We start from the raw sequence: 21541 nt of genomic DNA on the forward strand, positions 1-21541 counted from the left end.
TAAAAAAAAGTCTTTGATGTTGTTTTCTAGTTCAACTAAGGCTTCATTTGGATTATTTTTTTATTTTATTACTTTTTAAATTCGCTTAGAAAGATGAATGATTTAATGTTGATAGATCCATCAAAAACATAGAATTATCGAAGATAAAAGTACGAATAATCCAAAAAATAAGATAAAGAAAAACTAGTTTTTTTTTTTACAAGAATGTAAGATTTAACAAGTCAGTTGTGGGAAACTGGGAACTTTATATGCTTACATTTTTATATTAATTTATACAATTCGAACGATGATTAGTATTTGCAACCAGATTTATGGCCAATGACTAGAATTTGTTGAAAGCTTCTATTAAGTCCAACATGCCCAAATATTCACTTTGTTTAACATGCCATAGTATTTGCAACCCGAACCCAACCTGGTTAAGGTTGACCTAAACCTCAACTTTTTGAGTCGGATTCAGGTCGGATTTTTAGCACATACACAGCTCATCTTGATCTCTTGGTTGTGAGCTTTCGCTATCAACCAAAAGATATTAGATTCGAGTCTTGAATATGTGATATGTGTGGAAATTTAACTTAATTGATTTAAATGTCCCTAAAACTATATATGCATCATTTTTTTTTTAAAAAAAATATGCATCATCATGGTAGAAGAAAGCTTCTGATTTCTCCTGCTCCTATATTTGTGGAAATTTGGTGCACCAAATGTCCTAGCTCAGATAAGATCTTATTAATTTTTCTTCAGTCAATGTAACCTCTCCAATAATAGGCATTTACTTGTTGCCTTTCACATGGGTTCGTTTGCCGACTATGGGAGCCTAAATGCTTTTTTTAAAGTGGCCGGCTTTTGGTAGTTTGTAAATAAAAATATTTTTTAAAAAATAATAATTTTTTCACTTATTTAGAATGTGAATTTTTTTTTATTTGATAAGAATTGTTAAGTATAAAATTAATATTAATATTAATGAAATCTAATAAATTTTGGATAGTGACATTCTCTCTTGTTTGGAAAGAATTTTTTATGATTTTTGCAAAAATTTCTTTCTCTAATGGGAGTATGGTACTCTTTTTAAAATCCCAAGTCAAAGCATATTGTCATTCCCCACTTATCTGAGGCACTCGCCTTCACGGACTTGCCTAGGATATTCATCGTGTAGGACTCATTCAAGGCACTCACCTTCAATAACTTGCCTAGGATATTCATCATGGAGGACTCATTCAAGGCACTCATCTTCAAAGACAAACCTTAGGCACTTTCTTAGAATGACTAATTACTCGCTTTGGGTACTGTACAAAGACTTCAGGAGCCATATTAGAAATAGATACAAGTGTGCATTTTTGCCAAGTCCATATATCTGTACCAATTTTGTACTTATTAGATTATGAATTAATTCTTTTTTAAGTCTAACCTTTCTAGTGGCCCTCTTAGGCATAACTCAGGCTACATGCTATTTTGATTATTCATAGAGACTATTTGACTTTTAGCTATTCTCCACACTTACTTGCTCTCCCTCATGGTCTCTTGCAATACTTAGCCCGACTTACCAATATGGTCAAGCTTCACGCATAGATAAATTTGGATCAAACAATCTGAAAAAGTGTGACAAGTTTGGATTATGACCAAGAGCAAAAAATTGCATAAAGAGCAATAAAATAAAGAATCGTCTTTTAATATGATGAAGAACAAAAACTTCACAATTGACCCAATTTAATCTAGATGGAGGAGAGAAACAATAACGAAGATTAGAGATACATTGGGGTGAGTTTAGAGGGATGACCCGAGAGCGAGTACTCTTAAGGGATCCTCTGACTCAACAATTCACAAAATACAACTTGATGTCAAAACATTGACTTCAACACATATTGCGGATCGAAGTTACATTCACATCAATGATGAACAATACACTCCCCCAAGTGAGTGAAAAGAGACAAAGTTGACCTATCATTTTTTGTGTTGCTATGTGTAATTAATTTTTGTTCTTTTCAGGATAGAAAAGTTAATCTATAATCTAGCTCTGTGACCATGATCTTAAAAATAATGAAATATGAAAATATTTTTGAAATCCCTGTAATACATATTAATTTAAAAGATTTAAAAGAGTTAGGCGAGCAAGAATTCTCAGAATTGAGAAGTGGAATTGTTAAAATTACTTGTATTTAAACTGTTAAATTTAATACATAAACTTTTATTAACAAATTCTAAGAGTTTCCAAGTAATGGCGAATGTCGCTTTAAAGAAATAGATCGAACACTTTAAAGAAATAGATCGAACACGAGATTAGCAGTCGAAGGTTTTGTTTGAGATGACTTTTTTAATGTTTTCTAAAACAGCTTTTTAATACAAAAATTTCTTGAACTATATATTTTTATATTAAAAAACTATTTTAAAAAACATTTAGAAAACTGTCCAAACGAAGTCAAAATTAAAAAGCATGACAAAAAGATTTGCATAGAGGATGAGCTTATTTTAATATTATTAATCTCACATATCATATATTATCTATCTATACAATTAAATTATTAGACAATATAATTAATTTATTAGATGTAATTTAACCGTTATACAATATAATTAAATTATTAAAAAATCGTAAAAAAAATTTTCATATTTTTGCATTTATATCATAGTGATCATATTAAGATATAATATATATCATATACATGATATTATCCTCACAACTAAAATTTTGAACATAATAGATCTCAAAGATATTTTTTTTTAAATATTAATTTTAAAATAAATTTAGACTCGTTTTTATTTTTTAATCAAAAAATTCATATACAAAATTTTTCCAATGGACTGCCCACTCCATTTACATTAGATATAAAAATATAGGAATTTTTTAGAATATAAAAATTAGATTTTATTGATAGATAAAAACACAAACAATGCTTGATTTAAAATATAAAAATGTGCAATTTCCACTCTATGATATAACAAAATATCAATAAATATATAATTTATCTTACAAATTTTTTGTTGCTTTCTAAAATAACTTTTTAGCAAAAAATCTTTTGAATTAAAATTTTTGGTACTAAAAAGCCGTCCTAAAAATAGTAAAAAAATGCCCCAAGCCAAGCCTAAGGCTTTGTTTGAAATGACTTTCTTACTAAAAATAATAAGAAAGTCGTCCCAAAAGAAGCCCAAGACTTAAACTTCATTTAATTTAAGAATACTTTCTTATTGCTGCTTAAAATAATTTTTTAATAAAAAAAATTAACTAAAATTTTTTTTATAATAAAAAATTATTTTAAAAAACAATAAAAAAAATTATTCCAAACAAAACCTTCATTTGCAATAGTTTATATTTTCCTACTTGTGCTTTTAAAAACTCATTTTCAACCACATTTTTTAAATAAACTTCTCAAAAAACAACTTATTAAATACTTAAAAAGCTCACCATTCACCAAATATCCGCATCTTTAAAACTGTAACTGGGAAAGAACAAAGAACAAGATAAGACAAATGCAGGCCATTAATCTCTTCCAGGCTTACAAATTTGAACTTATACTTTAAAAATCGTACTTTCTTCTCCCGCTTCTCAATATGAGGCACAGCATATCAGGAATGCTTGAAGTTTTGTTATAATAATTCCAAGATTCCAGCATTAAACGCTTTCTTGATCCCTTAAAATGAACCACCTGAAGAATGAACTTTGTATCAATCATATGTAGTTTGCTGCAGGAAAAATACAAAAACTTGTATTCGTCAAGAGGGAAAATTATTCAGTGCGGAATCCGAACGTGTTCGTAGGCGAATCCGGGCATGCCACATCACTGGGGCCCAGTGCATCCGGGCAGGCCACATCATTGGGGCCCAGTGCATCAGGTGACATGACGCGTCCGGATTTATCTCCGAATACATTCGGATTCCGCACAGAATAATTTCTCCTAAAGAAGAGGAATTATGTGGCCCACTTTCCATGGCTTCTCAAAGTAGGCTCTCCAAAAAGAGAAGAAATTATAAACGATTCTGAAAATTTATTGGTCCCAGAAAAAGATCATCAGATTATCAGATTATATCATTTGGCCTACACAAATTTAGAAATAAATATACATAAGCTAGAATACTAGGGCTTACTAAGAGTTTAGGACAAGATGTTTTTCTTTTATATTTGGAAAAAAATATCAAAATGATCTGTTAATTCTTTATGAATGATCAAAATTATTCTCAATTATATTAAATGGTCATTTTAACCCCTCAAATTCTTAAAAAAAAAAAAAATCAAAATAATCTCATGATAAGACTATTTTGATTTTTCTTTAAAGAGATGAGAGATCAAAATGATTGTTTAATATAATTGATGATCATTTAATTTTTCAAAAATAGTTAAAATAACCATTTTGATCATTTTCTCTTTTCTATTTCAAGGTATGTCATCGTTCAGTTGATAAGTGATTTTGATGGTCTTGTCTCAATACAATTACAACATGATTTTATGTAATGCACAATAAATCGGCCTTGACTTAGCACCATCAGGAGTAAGATCCAAAGCATGCAAACTATTCAATATCCTTAAAACAATAACATATGCGTTTTAATATTTTGTTTGGATCATTTACTTATCCACCATGTGATATGCATAGAAGTTGCTTAATGATTATTTCTCATAACATTAATTTTCTTTTAATATTTAAGATGAAGAGGCAGAAAATAAAAAATAAAAGAAATCGTTGTTCTAGGATTAGATGAGTGCATTTAAAAAATATTCAGAAAAATATTTTTAGAGTAAAATTCAAGATTTTAAGATTTTTGTATGTACATCAAGAAGCTAATGTTTGTGGAAAAAAATAGCTAGCGATATTAAGAATGTTGCAAAAGATGTGCTTGGAATATCGAAGGAAAAATTAATAATAATAAAAATAGTTTATGATAGAATCAAAATGTGCAAGAAAAAATAAAAAATAAGAATATTTATTATAAAAATCTACTCTTCCATCGGCCTGCTTATGTCGAGTGTAAAGGACTACGATCATTTTGTCCTACGGGACAGTGCAGTCGTACTCTTTGCATTCGAATCCCATAAGCAAAATCCTTTCAGAGATCCAAAGACCCACACAAGAAAACACATGATAAATTTCCAAGAGAAATGGTATTGAGAGTTCTACATAAGAAAATGGTTAATAATGCTTATATTCAATTCATTAATGATATATATGCAGGAGTTGTGACTTTGGTTCAAACACAAGGTGGTTTGACCAAGTATTTTCCTATTTCAGTTGGATTACGGGTGCGTTTGGGACGGCGGTGCTGCTGCTTTACTTTATACAAAGTTATTAAACCATTGTTTGGGACATTGCGGTAGAATCACGGCAGAAAAAAATTCGCGGCACCTAGTTGCTTCCCGCGACCCTTCGGTATCTCCCGTGGTCCGCTGCCGTCCGCTGCTTTCAACAGAAAAATGACATAAAACCCGCTGCAAATATTCGCTATCGTCGTCCGAAGCCTTCAGCACCGCCTCCGACAGAAAAATGACATCCACCCGCTGCAAATATTCGCTCATTCCTGAACGAAAAAAAAAAAAAAAAAGAGAAACAAAATGACGTAAATCCCGTTGCCGCCGTACCGGGAAGCTGCCGGATTCCTTGTGATAAAATAGAAATAATGGTGTCGAGACCGGAGGAGGCGAGGGAGGCGATGACGCTGCCGGTGGAGGAGAGGCTCTCCTTACACGTGTCTTGGTTTCCAAGAGCGGCGGAGAGCCATGATCGGACGTCGACGCGGTGGTCGCCGGTGTCGAAGTTGACGACAGCGGTGGTGGCTGCGCCAGACGACGAGAGGGACCATGATAGCTCGTCGGAGGAGAAGTCGAGGAGGTCGAGGCAGTCGGAGATGGCAGAGGAGAGACGGTGGTCTCCGCCGAAGGTGCCTGAGAAGGTGGAGACGATGGTGCTCACTTGCTGGATTTGGTTCAAGGTGGAGTGTAGTATGGAGAGAAAGCCGCCGGAGATGCCGGCGGCGGGGGAGGGCGGAGGCGGATGCGGGGTCGATAAGGAGGGAGGTGGGACCAGGGAAAGTGAAGGGGATAGAAGGAGGAGGAAGAAGCAGAGGAAGTTGATAATGGCGGCCATAGACTCTTGGGATCGATAAAGAAGAAGAGAGAAGTATTCACTGGTGCTCGTGCTCGTAAGATGCACGAACAATTTCAACTATGGAAATTATATTATGGTATTTAATAGGTATAAAATATTTCATAAAAATCGATACAATTTTTTATTTAGAATACTTAGTTTATTAGCATATAATATTTTTGAAAATTTTAACATTTACATTATTTTTTTTCATCTTAATATATAAGGATATAAAAGTAATTTAATCCTATGCAGCTGCAGCACAGCAACTTGACAGTTATACTTCCAAAACAAAATGAACTGCTTTTTGTACATCAATTTTTGAAAGCAACTTTATGTACAACAATTTTGTAACCTACTTTATGGACAACTGCAGCCGTCCCAAACGCACTCTACATCACATATCACCCTTAAGCCCATCCTTTTGCTTTAGCCATAAATGTTTTCACTAGACATTTGCAAAAAGTTTTACCCTAGTTTATGCTTTTTGTTGATGATATTTTTCTTGTTGATAAGAATAGAGTTGAAGATAAACTTGAACTATGGAGGTCAACCTTAGAATCTAAAGGTTTTCGTTTGAGTAGATATAAAACTGAAAATATGAAATTTAATTTTAGTAATAATAGATCTAATGGGAGGATTGTGACTTTGGGCGATCAAGTCATTAATAAGAGTACACATTTTAGATATCTTGGGTAAAAGTGATGGTGAAATATTTGGGGATATTATTACTAGAATTCAAGTTGGATGGTTGAAGTGGAAGAATGCATTGAGCTTGTTGTGTAATAGAAAAGTCCCTCTTAAACTTAAGGGAAAAATCAATAAGATTGTAGTGAGACCTACAATACTTAATGTTGTAGAATGTTGGTCATTAAAAGAGAAGCATAATATTAAGTTAAGTGTTGCACATATGAGGATGCTCAGGTGGATGAGTGGCTTTACTCAGACAGGATACAAAATGAGCATATACGTGAAAAGGTTGGATCAGCTCCAGTGGAAGATAAGATTAGATAGAATCGCCTTTAGATGGTTTGATCACATAAAACAGTGGCCTTCCGATGACCCAATTAGGAAAGTAGATGTAATAGATTTGACTTAAGTCAAGAAAAATAAAGGTAAACCTAAAAAGACTTAGAAAATATTAGAATTGGCATTTCTTTATTAGATTTAGATGAGTATTTAACTCTTAATAGGTCACAATGGAGAAAAAAGATTTCATGTAGCTGAACACAGTGGGGTAAAAGTTTGTTGTTATTGTTGTATTATAAAGTTTCCTCGGGTAAAAAAAATTTGTTGTTAAATCATTAGAACATTTGAAGGGCTCAACTTTAATATTATAAAGTTAAGGCCTTCAAATGAGTTTACAATTTAACAATAGATTTCTTTATTACATTTAGATTATTTTTGGCAGTCTGCATACTGAAAAATATGCGGATTGGTTTCAATAGTGTAAAATACATCGATAAATGTAACTTCTATAGGTTTTTATAAACGTTCATATTTTTTTAATTTTTAATACAAGCTTGATTGAGTTTGTCATGCTCATGCTTGGATGAAAAAGATTGAGAACTGCTGTTAGGTGGTTGTAATCAGTAGTCAAGCTAATGTTCTAACCCATGGTCATGGAAAAGGAAATTGTAAGACGTCATTAAAAGGAATTAACATTTCTTTACTTGATGCATGGTATTTAGGGCCCTCGAAAAAAAAAAAGGCTAAATAATTAAATGCAAGATCATTAAAAGAAGTATAAATATAACATGTTTTTAATAAATACAAATGGAAAAGGAAATTGTAAGACAACAAGGAATGATAAAACTATATATTTTGGGAAGGTTAGGAAGAAATCAAGAATAATGGTGGATATAGAATTAAAATATATATTTGTTGATGCATATAGGGATAGTGCAAAAGTGGTTTCCATTAAGTTAATTATTATCGATAACTACGCATGCAACAAGTGATTGTCGTATTCTTAGTTGAATTAGAAAAAAAAAAAATAAGATTATGAGATAACCATCAATGGTACAAATTGATATATAGTTTTTTGTAAGATTGTTATGAGATAATTCGTAGTGTGCATGAAGTACTTGAAAGAAAATGAGAGAAACTACGTGAGATCACTACTTGACGCCTGATGATTGGTTTGTTGTATAGGTGCTGGATTGATAGTGATATTTCTTTACATCATCATGGTCATGGTTATTTACGTCATCATCTCAATCATTTTGACATTTAACTAAGCTATTTATTTATCCTACGCCTTCATTTGACGACGCATCTTCCTTTGTGCTTCTGCTAGTGTAGTAGCATCAGCAAGCAAAGGATTCTCTTCAAATTCCTCCACTTCTTCATTCTCCGAGGAGTCAGCATCTCTACCATTGGTGGATCCAACCACATGTTGTCACTGGTATACTCACAAAAGTGGCAGCTCATCATCATAACCCACAACATATAGACCACTTCAACCTCCATGGTCACTTCCTCATCTTGCTCATCATCTTCTTGTGTTAGAATCTCTAAGCGGCATCACCACTGAATATCTAGTTCATTACTTGGCACAAAAAACTCTTCTATTCACGGGCTGCGGTCAAAACTAGCTTCTTTTTGGGATGACCCAGTTGGCTGATGATGGGATCCCCTGGAGGATTCTCCAAGGTATCGACCATCAAAAGAATTATTAATTGAGACCTACGGGACCCATTTCTAATGATTTTTGTCAGTGGGGGCGGATCTCTGGGAGGCTACACCATATGTCATGCCCGTACCTGTTTGTTTCTAAGTACTCTTCTTTCATGAGACCTTCACCTTCAAATTTATTTGTCATTTCACTGGACCCTTTCGGCGGTGGATTCTTTGACCCGTGATCCAAGTGTTACACCCTGATGTTCTTCCGGTGAAATTGACTTCAATTTTTTTTTGAGTTACCATAGGTGGAAACTCTCTTAGTGGGGTCCTCCTAGCCTCAATCATCAATGGCCTTAGGTACCTCTTTCTCATCAACCCATTTTCCTATGAGACCTTTACAACCCCGTGGACCCTGACGGACAAAGTCTTAGGCTCTTTCTTCTTCTAAGGAGTCGGGGCTTGGGGTTGTTACTCTCAGAATGATTGTTTAAGCTCACTAGGAGAGCTGTTCCTTTTTACCCATTTCGAATTTGTAAATTTGTTCCAGGTAGGAACACTCGCTTCTGGTTCCTGGGTTAGCAATGTGGATGGGTGGACTAGCAGCAACTGTTGAGCTCATAGTTCATCATTCATCATTCTCCTCTACCTTCTTGATGACTTTCCTCCAGATGGAGGCCACAACATCATTCCTTCCATGCACAGATAACCCGATCGGCACCACTGGTGGTATTAGCGGGCACCAAATAAATGTGTTTCTCAACTACAACGCTCTTCATGACTAGGGTCCCTGACTGGGACATCCTTTCAAAAGCATAGATCTTCTTATGGGAGACCTTTTTATCAATGGAAGTTCTGGTTGGTGGCACTCGTTGCCCTGGCAAATGTGCACACGACGTTCGATGGCTTCAATGGGATGAGGTTTCCTGGCATGCACTTTAGTCTCCATTATGTATACATGAACGGCGGCAGCCCTTGCAGTAGTTGCAGAGAATTGTAGTCCAAATTGAATGGTGGCACAGAAATCTTCGATGTTAATAATAGCATTTATCAGTTGAATGCTGACACCACATCCCAACTAGACAGCGAAAAGGAGTGTTCTAAAGGTCCGTTCAACACAAAATGAAAGATGTTGATTAGTAATCAAATTTGATATATTATCTCATACTTTCAAAGTGCAGGGACTCAATATAATGAAATGTGATAAACAAATAATTTGTATAATTTTAAAATATTATTAAAAAAAATTTAATAAATTGAATTAAAAAAATTCATTTTATGAATAACATTTAAATCTTAACTCATTAGATTTTGTTGCTACTATAGCTTAACTACACTAGTGTGGGCTCCGAAAATTCGACCCTGACCTTCGCCTGCTTGCTTTTTCTTTGAGGGGAGTTTTAATGGATTTAAGTTCCGGGATAAATTTTGGAAAGGCAGATGAGTTTGTAGATAAGACACTACCCAGAGATTTTGTCCTCATTTTATGAGGACTTAATCATATGAGTTCTTGTTTCCTATAGGCACAAGCCACTATAGTTAATTACCCCTCCCGATCACAAGAGAGAACTTTTGATTAAGGCTAGTCGTCGATGAATAACCCTTAGATATGCGATATCCGACATATAATAGCAGCATGGGTTTGGATTTGGGAATTAGGAAAGAATTTGATATTTAAAATTTGAAATTTCATCATCTTGCACTTAAAGCGGATGGTGGGGGAATAGATGATGGACCCGATCAAGATCCCATGGTTCCGTCATCCCGGACCATTGTGGTCCCTGGTCAACTTAGTCAGAGGAGGTAGTCGACCCAACCTAACAGAAGGATCCTTGTCGGCAGCCATGGGTTGCTTCATCCAAGGGGACCATGTAAACCTAGGGTGAGTGTTTGTCTAAGGGGACAAATTTCAATCCACCTTAGCTAACAAAGGGCTTTGTGACCTATCTATTATACCCTATTGATTCATATCTCAAGGATTTGAAGCCACTAAGGAGTATATTAACTCTGGCTATAATCGGTATTTCGGTGTGCCATTTGGCGGCAAAACCACTCTGTTCAGAGGGCTCCGGATCATAACCGTTTATCATGCAGTGTCATTTGGCGACAAAACTGCGGTCAGAGGATACATACCACATCGTTACTGGAAGGAGATTATTTGAGAATGTATCCTAGTGATATTTTCGACTAGACATTGACTCTATGTGAGCTGAGGTAAACTTTAATTTATCCACCCCGGCAAACTGTTGCAGAGGGTGGATGAGTTTTTTTTTTTGTTTTAAGTAGTCATATGGATTATTTTAATTTTAAAAATTTTGAATTTTGGGATTTTTTATGTTTTTTTTGGGCTTTGAATTTTGTAGGTATTTGGATGTCATTTTAAATATTTGTGAACCCCTCCGGTTGAGATCTTCGTTCAACACGGTCATCATCAGGGTGACTTTGAGGTCACTTGAAGATATTTAAATTTTGTAGAAGTTTGAGGGCATTAGAAATTATTTGTGAACCCCTCTGATTGAGATCTTCATTCAACACGGCCATCATCGAGGTGTTTGGGATCATTTTATTTAAAAATATTAGCATTTTGTGAATGAACCTTATCAACTCTGTCGAGCTGCCGACAGAGAATCGGGTTCATAGGATTTATTCCTTTATTAGTGAATTCTCATTATTATAGGTCTTGAGGGTCTAATATGAATGTATTAAGATAAATCTACCGGTCACCACTACCATATATTTGTTTGATGGTTTGAACTTTGTCAACTCTTATTGATCCGCATAGAAGGATCAGATTCGAACTTGAATTCACTTATTGACCCGCGCAGCATTCTTAGACATCAGGTGTGTACTTATAATATGCTCGCTAGGGCCCATACGGGTGTTTGAGGATATTTTATAATTATTTGTTGAAAATTGTCGACTTTTATTTACCTGCTTATGAGTATTAGGTTCAAATTTATTGACCCGCGCAGCATCCCTAGACGCCACATGTGTACCAATAACACGCTCGTTAGGGCCCATATGGGTATTTGTTTACATTTACCCCCTTTGCGTACCTATGTGTATACAAACTACAACGCATATGCGGGGGTGTTTTGGACATTTGACGAGTCTTCTACGACAACTTGTATATGCTGCAGTTCTCTTCTGTATTTGCTCGTAAGTGATATGTTGAGTGTATGATGGATCTTCTACAATGACTCGTAGATATTTGTATTTATTATAATCACTATATACTTTTCTTATAAATAATATATTGGGTGTGTGAGGGGCCTTCTATGGCAACTTGTGGGAGTTTGTGGTTATTATATACTATCTTCATCCATTCGAAATGAAATGAAATATTTGATGGCTCTTGAATGATGGTTGATTGTTGGAGCATTGTAAGCGAATTATATATTCGTTGATGGTCTTTTGAACTTTGCTTATAGGTAGTGTGTTGGGCTTATGATGGGTCTCCCACAACACATGTTGTGCACGTGACGAGTCTCCTACAACAACCCGTAGGTGCCCGCACTTGTCGTATATCCTCTACCTTTGCTTACAACATATCAGTGTACTTTTCTTGCAAATGTCATTATGTTCATCTGCAAGTTGATGTTGACTATAGGCCACTATATCAGCCAGATTTCCTCTGTATTTGTTACAACCCTTTCTGCATTTCTTCTTGTGGATGATATGTAATGTATACGGTGGATCTTTTATAAGGACCCGTAAGTATTTGCCTTTGTTATGATCTTCTATCTTTTGCCTTAAAGCATTTTGCTTTCCTAGTGTTTGCAGGATATTTATCGTAGTTGCCCCATGTCTATTGTCATCATTTTTAGAAAGCTTAGTACATTCACTTGTATGTTGATATTGACATTCATTTGGATATAAGACTGCCATGTTTATTATTCACGAAAGGGTTAATACATTTTCTTGTCAGTTGATGATTGCAGTCTACGGGTATATTGTTCTTCACAGAAAAGGACTTTTTGTCATTGTTTGCAAACAATATTTCACCCGAGTGCTCATATGCACTGGAGACCTGTCGTACTTATGATCTACCCCTTTTCATATCTTGTATGCAAGTGATTTGTCATTGACTTCTTGCATAACATAGTGTTATTCATTGCACCTCAGTCTCATGTTTGTAACGGATTGTTCTAGTCACTTGTATATTGGTCAGTGTTGACTCCATAATACTACCATGTCCACTACCTGTCGATGCTCATCACTAACAAATATGCTACTGTGATTGTGATATGTTTCTTGTATCAGGCTTCATTGTATATCTTGAGTTATAATGTATATCATATGTTTAACCCTTATACTTGCAAGGGATAAACATGTATACTTGTGATGGTCTTATTGGAAGCGATATGAACAATTATTGCAGGCTTCTATATTCATCATGATCATCATAAAGACGTTGACAGATCTCCAAACTTTGCTTATGAGCGAATCACTACACTATTCACAGATAAGTCATTGTATGTGTTTGGAGTTCCATCATTTGTATTCATGTAGAGTTTGTTCTTCATATGTTCTTCATGAATGTATTATCCATGATCAAGATGATTTGTATACCCTTATGTTATATTCTCCCTTGCTAACATTAGCTCATAACCATGTATTTAACAATTTATCATGAGTCTTCTGATTACTCATTGATCTTCAAATTATTTGTCGCCTCTGAATGGATTGTATGATTTTGTATCCACCATGAATCTTTGCTTGCATAGTTGCATGAGATTCGGATGGATCATCCTCTTTGATTAGCATTTGCAATTTGGAATGATAATTCTTTAACCCTTATTGAGAGCTTAATTTTATGATTCAAACTCAAGTTTCATTATAGTTCAAGTTCCAAGTCTTGTGCGAGTTCACTTCACTTAGTATCCAAATTAGTTTGAGTCCAAGTACAAGTTCAAGTTATCTTGCCTTTTTTTTTTTTAAGTTCAAAATGAGTTTTAAACATTCGTTTAAATTTAGATATAGCGACATGTATAATGGAGTCTGGGAAGGATTTAAGGCAACTTATAGAAGGATTGAGCTGCCAAAATCTGCACTAGACATAGAATAGCGTATGGGATTTTGGGTGGGCTTTTCAGTGACGAGAAGATCAGATATAGCGGCAGATGCCAAAGCCTGGGTAGTGTGGAAATTGATCACTAGATTAAGAATAACCACTGGCTGTTTGAGGTAGATCGGAAGACTCGCCTAGGAGAGCTGATCGGTAGCAGCTTGGAACTGACAGGCTGGGTCGATTGAACTTGGAGGGGGTGAGCTTGGTCTACGTGGAAGGGAACGACTTGCTGGAAGACTTGAACAGATCAATAAGGCTTCAGCAGAGACTAAAGACAGAAGGAAGAGGGCAGGTGTTGATGACCCGAGGTGGAATCATAACTCTTTTGTTGGAGCGGAAGACAAATAGGAGACGTGGGGAATATAACACAGCTCAAGTGGATTTGTTTTTTTTTTTTCTTGTCATTCATATCAACGTGACTTTGCCTTGCTTTAATGACGGAGCCGCGACCAGCTAGGTAGGATTTGTCGGAAGGGACGAGATCTCGACGAGGTATCACCATTGAATGACATTTAATTGGATTTTGACATTTTCATGTTTAGTCTCTGATTTTCTATTACAATTTTTTTTAAAATGAATCCATATTAATGATTGATCATTAAGGTCTTGATACAAAGTGACGGTCATGATTTAATCGGTCAAAAATTGCCTCGGTCTATACTCGATTTCTTTGCCAACTGCATCATTTAACGTGTCAAATTTGTCTAATATCAAAATTAGACAAATTAATAGTGGATATAGGGAATTGCTGATGTTCCTGTCGTAATGACGCAGTCCATTTCGCGATCGGACATCATTTAGGTGACGCCGAGACCAAATTCTCTCAAAATGTGTTATTTATTTGGAACTATCTTAATTTACATGCACAATCTCATTCGAATAAATTGACAGTGCATTTAGAGTATTTATAGCGTTTCGCAATGACGAAGTCCGTTTCGAGATCGAATGTCGTTTGGGCGATGCAGAGGAACATTTTTATTGATATGCGTGTTTTATCTCGAAATTTGTACCATCAATTTGGATGATCCAAATTAAACATAGAAAATGCGATTCTTGAGTATTCATGATATTCTGGTCTCAATTGCAAAACTATTTTGTGAATAGATATCATTTGAATAGCGACAAGGTTGATTTCCTCGAAATTCGTGTTGTTGCTTCGAGATACGTGCCACCAATCCTAATGCTTCAAATTGAATAAACAAAATGTAATTTTTAGATGTTGACAACATTTCGGACGCCATCAATCAGACATCGTTTGATCAATTTTGAGCTTTAATTTTGGGTGAGGGCCTCGACCTAGCAGAATTCGACGTCTTGACCGCAATGACGCTATCTGTTTGGCAATCAGAGATCGTTTCACCCTTTAAGTGATGAGTTTTGTAAAAGCATGCATCGTCAAATTTGCTGGTTTCGCTCCCCTTGCACATAGTTTGAGTTGTAGGGGTCAACAAATGTGGTACGCGTCCAGAGCGTATCATATTTGTTGTAAGTCGGCTGACGGTCCTTATTAGTCTCCCCGCCTTTTTTTTCTTTGCATTATTTATCATTATTATAACTTTTTTTTACGCATATGTATTTTCTTCTTGTGTAGGAGATGTTCGGTTGGCAGAGACCCAACAACCTTTCACTAGGTGAGCCTAGTGAGGCAGGATCCCAAGAGTAATGCTGATGTTCGGGACAGACTAAAGCAGCACCATGATATGCTGCGGGGGCGGGACGTCTTCAACAGTTTCTTTGCCCTCTCCCCCTTCCATATCTTTCTAGGGATTCTATTGCTTTTGAGGATCCGCAAGTCCAGATAGGTGGGTCACTAGTCTCAGACTACAATGTGGGGAGTACCACCTGCTGGAGAGTTTCATTGCACCACTGAGCTGGGAGACCTACGACGTTTTGAAGCCAGCAGTATATGTAGTAGAGCATGTTGGGTAGTCAAAACTTCTTAGTCAACGGCAATTACAGTCGGCACTCGTTGAGTGGCCGAGAGACTCCACAGTTGGGCAGGTACAGAGTCTGGTCAGGGGTTATGTTTGTTGGGCACACTACGTTCTTCAGGCACACAGAGGTACACTACATACAGCGGGGATTTACAGGGCAGTTTACGCCTCGTTGTTTGACTACGAGCGTCTTCCTTCCTCTTTGGCCTGAGGTTTAGTTGAGTTTTGGGCCTCATGCAGAGGTACTTGCTGGATCAGAGCAGAGGAGCTTACGATCACTCTTTCAAACCTTCAGGCATTGTCCGGGCTACCAATTTTTTTCACCATTTTGAGTGCATCCCTCCGGATGAGCAGTTATTTCAGCGGGTCCTTTCAGCAGACGGTGATAGGAGAGGGAGGTTAGTACTGTCAGATATTTATCCTGTTGCTCTACAGCACCACATACAGACGTAAAAGGTGTCAGATTTATCACGACGTACCAGAGCTTCCATGCGTGTGGGTGTTTGGATCCGCAATTTTCTTCAGGAGAGGCACATGTCTACTATTGGGATTTCACTGCACGACCCTTTTGGGCTTGGTTTGTAGTGTGGTACACTATTGTCATAGGAGACCGCTGAGCCCACCTCTACTTCTGATCGTGCTTCCCCATGGTTGCCAGGTGTGAGAGAGGACTTGCTTTTGGTTGGGTTTTTGGCCACTTGGCTCTGCACCTTCATACTCACAGTCAGGACAGGCTCTTTGAGGTGCTGTGTTCTCTTAGCAGCCAGCCAGTTAGCACAGGGGCAAAGGCTCTTACTTGCTCCAGTTGTATTTGCTAGAGTTTAGAAAGTTTTATGTACCCTTTCTGAGGCGAGTTCCCTTGAAGTACATGACCCAATTTTGTTGTGACAGTACTTGAACGCATGGGTCCACTTGCACGTTCGGGGTATTTTTTTCCTGTTTAGAGACTCCTGTCTTCTTTCTTCATAGGGGATACCCTACAATTCTTCAGTCGTCTCTGACGTCCTCTACCTTTGAGTCAGAGAGAATCTATTTTTTCTTCTTCGCCCCATAGTTAGTTACACATATTTGTTTTAGTCCACCAGCCAATCTCTTTTAGTTTACCAACCCACCAGAGGGGTACAGTTACAGTGGACGGGATTGACCACAGAGGTAGACACACACTATTGCCTCATAGATAGAATTTAGCAATTACTGAGTATTTCCTCAGCATACGTCCTGGCTGGTTGTGTTACAGAGCAGGTGTTGTAGTGACATTGGAGGGCTATTAGCCCAACATGATGTTTAGGCAGTTCGGGTACTCTCAGGCTACAGCTTTTGACGGTCGGCCAGTGGTCCCTAGAGTTACAGATATTTTGCGTTTGGATACAGTACCACGGGAGATCCGCTTCTTTACAGCAGCACTAACGTGGCTGCACTTACTCAGGCTTGGCATTGGTTACAGATTTCTTTTTGCCCAACCTTCTACTTCTACCGGCGTCAGTTTCACGCAACTGACTTTGGTGCGGTTGTCTTTTGGTCCTGCTCTGGAGCACAGTGCCATGAGGTACGAGCGCAGAGTACGGAGACTTGGGTTGTCTAGAGGATCGAGATTTCATCGGGGCTTTTTAGACGCCACTTTTGATAGAGTACTTTTCTACCTTTCCCTCTCCTGATAATTATTAATTTAATTAAATATTGATTGCTTAATTTGCTCTTGATACAGGGACAGATATTGAGCCCCATACTACTGCTAGAGTCGTTGTTACTTCTACAGCTAGAGCTTCGGATGTGGCACATGGGCCACCTTGTACTGAGACTATCAGACTTTCACGTAGATGTGTCAGTTCTCCGCGTGCTTCGTCCTACCAGATGTTTGTGAACGTCCACACTCTACTTGGAGACCCTTGAGAGAGTTCTCAGAGACCCAGGAGGTCAGACTTTACTAAGTATCCATCGTGTTATAGCCAGTAAAGTCTGACCTCCTGGATCTCTGGGAACTCTCTCAAGGGTCTCCAAGTAAAATGTGGACATCCATAGACATCCGGGAGAACAAAGCACGCGGAGAACTGACACGTCTACGTGAAGACCTGACAGTCTCAGTACAAGGTGGCCCAGGTGCCACATCCGAAGCTCTAGCCGGAGAAGGAACAACAGCTCCAGCAGTAATATGGGCCTCAGTATATGTACTTGTATTAAGAGCAAATTAAGCAATCAATATTCAATCAAATTAATAACTAACAAGATAGTAAAAGGTAGAAAAGAACCTCCATAAAAAAGGCGTCTGAAAAGCCTCGATAAGATCACGGTCCTCTAGACGAATCGAGTTCCCGTACTCTGCGCTCGTATCTCCTGGCACCATGCTCCAGAACAGGAACAAAAGACAGCCGCACTCAAGTCAGCCGCTTGAAACTGATGCTGGTAGAAGTAGAAGGTTGGGCAAAAAGAAAATTAGAACCAGTGTCAAGCCTGAGTTAATGCAGCCACGTCAGTGCTACTTTAAAGAAACTGGTCTCCTGTGGTACTGTATCCAAATACAAAACATCTGTAACTCCAGGGACCACTGACCGACCATCAAAAGCTGTAGCCTGAGAGTACCCGAACAGCCTGGACACCATGTTGGGCTGATATCCCTCCAATATCACTATAACATCTGCTCTATAACACAACCAGCCAGGACGTATGCTGAGGAAGTACTCATTAACTGCTAAACTCTGTCCACATAGCAGTAATGTTTGTTGCCTCTGTGGTCAACCCCGTCCACTACAACTGTACCCCTCTGGTGGAGTGATAAACTAACAGTGTCTGGCTAGTGGACTAAAGCAAATCTGTTTGTAACCAAGTGTGTGGCAAAGAAGAAAAGACGGATCCTCTCCGACTCAAATGTAGAGGACGCCTAAGATAACTGAAGAACAGTAGGGAATCCTCTCTAAAGAAAGAAGTCAGGAGTCTCTAAACAGGAAAAAATATCATGAACGTGCAAGTGGACCCACGTGTACAACTACTGTTACGGCAAAACTGGGTCACGTACCTCAAGGGAACTCGCCTAAGAAAGGGTACACAGAACTCTGTAAACTCTAGCAAGTACAACTGGAGCAAGTGAGAGCCTTTGCCCCTGTGATAACTGACTGGCTTCTAAGAGAACATTGCACCTCAAAGAGCCTGTCTTAACTGAGAGTATGAAGGTGCAGAGCCAAGTGGCCAAAAACCCAACCAAAAATAAGTCATCTCTGACACCTAGCAACCCTGGGGAAGTATGGTCAGAAGTAGAGGTGAGCTCAATGGTCTCCTCTGACAACGGTGTACCACACCGCAAACTAAGTCCAAAAGGGTAGTACAGTGAAACCCCAATAGTAGACAAGTGCCTCTCCTGAAGAAAATTGCGTATCCAAACATCCACACGCATGAAAACTCTGGCACACCATGACAAATCTGACGCCTTGTACGTCTACATGTGGTGTAATAGATAAACAGGGTAAATATCTGGCAGTACTAACCTCCCTCTCATATCATCGCCTGCTGAAAGGACCTGCTAAAATAACTGCTCATCCGGAGGGATCGAAATAGTGACAAAAAATTGGTAGCCCTGACACTGCCTGAAGGTCTGAAAGAGTGATCGTGAGCTCCTCTGCTCCGATCCAGCAAGTACCTCTGCATGGGCCTAAAACTCAACTAAACCTCAGGCCCAAGAGGAAGGAAGGCGTCCGTAGTCAAACAATGAGGTGTAAACTGTCTCGCAAATCCCCACTATATGCAGTATACCTCTGTGTGTCTGAAGAACGTAGCGTGCCCAAAAAACATAAGCCCTGACCGGACTCTTCATCTGCCCAATTTTGGAGTGTCCCTCAGACACTCCACGAGTGTTGATTGTAATTGTTGTTGACTAAGAAGTCTCGACTGCCCAACAGGCTCTACTACATCAATTGCTGGCTTTAAAACGTCGCAGGTCCCCCAGCTCAATGGTGCAATGGAACTCTCCTGCGGGTGGTACTTCCTACATTGTAGTCTGAGACTAGTTACCCAACTATCCGGATCCTCAAAAGCAACATAATCACTAGAAAACTCTGGAAATAAGGGGGAGCGGACAAAGAAACTGCGGAAGACGTCCCACCCTCGCAGCATATCCGGGTGCTGCTCTAGTATGTCCCAAACATTAACACTACTTTGGTGATTCTGCCAGTCAATCGCATCCCAGATGGCAGCCTCACTAGGCTCACCTGGTGAAATGTTGTCGGGTCTCTGCCAACAAAACATCTCTTACACAAGGAGAAAATACAAATGCGTCAAAAAATAGTTATAATAATGACAAAAAATGCAAAGAAAAAAATGATGGGAGACTAGTAAGAATCGTCAACCGACTTATAACAAACATGATATGCTCTAGACACGTACCACATTTATTGGGGGGAAATTGTTGACCCCAACAACTCAAACTACGCGCAAGGAGAGCGAAACTGGCAAATTTGGCGATGCACGCTTTAACGGAACTCATCACTTAAAGAATAAAAGGATTTCTTATTGTCAAACGGATGGCGTCATTGCGATCAGGACATCAAATTATGCTAGGCCGAGGCCACTCACGGTCGAGTTAGATGAGATCGATTAAAAAGGACGATTGACACCCGAAATTAAAGCTCGAAGCTGATCAAACGATGTCGGATCGACAAACAAACTTCAACATTGCATCCAGATTATTGTCAACATCTAAAAACTATATTTTGTTTATTCAATTTGAAGCATCCGGATTGGTGGTACATATCCCTAAGCAACAACACAAATTTCGAGAAAAATCAGCCTTGTAGCTATCCAAATGATGTCCGTTCGCAAAAGGAATTTTGCTATTGAGATTGGAATATCACGAATACTCAAGAATCACATTTTCTATGTTTAATTTGAATCATCCAAATTGATTGTACAAATTTCGAAGTAAAACAACATATTAAGGAAAATGTCCCTCGGCATCGCCCAAACAAAATCCGATCTCGAAACGGACTTCGTCGTTGTGTCTGGAACGCCATTAATACTCTAAATGTACTGCCAATTTGTTCGAATGAGGTTGTGCACGTAAATCGAGATAGCTCCAAAAAATAACATGCATTTCGAGAGAATTACGCCTCGGCGTCGCCCGAATGATGTCCGATCGTAAAATGGACTGCATCATTACGACCGGAACATCAGCAATACCCTAAATCCACTATTAATTTGCCTAATTTTGATATTCAACAAATTTGACACGTTAAACTATACAGTTGGCACGCAAATCGAGACAATTTTAAACTGATTAAGCCATGGCCGCCACTTTGTATCAAGGAATTAATAATCCCTCACTAATATGAATTTATCTTAAAAAAATTGTAATAGAAAATTAGAGACTAAACATGGAAAAAGCCAAAATCCAATTAAATGTCATTCAATGCTGATACCTCGTTGCATCGAGATCTTGTCCCTTCCGTCAAATCCTACCTAGATGGTCGCGACTCCGTCGTCAAAACAAAGCAAAGTCCCGTTGATATGAATGGCAAGAAAAAAAAAACATATCCACTTGAGCTCTATTTTCTTCCTCAAATCTCCTATTTGTCTTCCGCTCCAACAAAAGAGTTATGATTCCTCCACGGGTCATCAGCACATATACTCTTCCTCCTGTCTTCAGCCCCTGCTGAAGCCCTTACCTATCTGCTTAAGTCTTCAAGCAAGTCGTTCCCTTCCACACAGACCAAGCTCAGCCCCTCCAAGTTCAATCGACCCAGCCTGTCGGTTCCAAGCCACTGTTGATAAGCTCTCCTAGGCGAGTCTTCCGATCTACCGCAAACAGCCAGCAGTTGTTCTTAATCTAGTGATCAATTTCCACACTACTCAAGTTTCCGCAG

At 38.0% G+C, this 21541-nt stretch overlaps 1 protein-coding gene across 2 annotated transcripts in view; it reads right to left on the minus strand.

The window, feature by feature from the left end:
- Positions 1–3353: 3353 nt before the first annotated feature.
- The window catches only part of LOC110109943, a 37775-nt gene continuing 19587 nt past the window's right edge, over positions 3354–21541 (minus strand). For both annotated transcript variants that reach the window (XM_020841171.2, XM_020841173.2), the window contains one exon: positions 3354–3638. In XM_020841171.2, coding sequence (XP_020696830.1) covers positions 3510–3638 — 129 coding nt within the window. In that variant the 3' untranslated portion in view covers positions 3354–3509. The remainder of the gene's footprint in view (positions 3639–21541) is intronic.

Source organism: Dendrobium catenatum, unplaced genomic scaffold (genome assembly GCF_001605985.2).
Source record: "Dendrobium catenatum unplaced genomic scaffold, ASM160598v2 fragScaff_scaffold_650, whole genome shotgun sequence".
In the NCBI taxonomy this organism is placed as follows: domain Eukaryota; kingdom Viridiplantae; phylum Streptophyta; class Magnoliopsida; order Asparagales; family Orchidaceae; genus Dendrobium; species Dendrobium catenatum.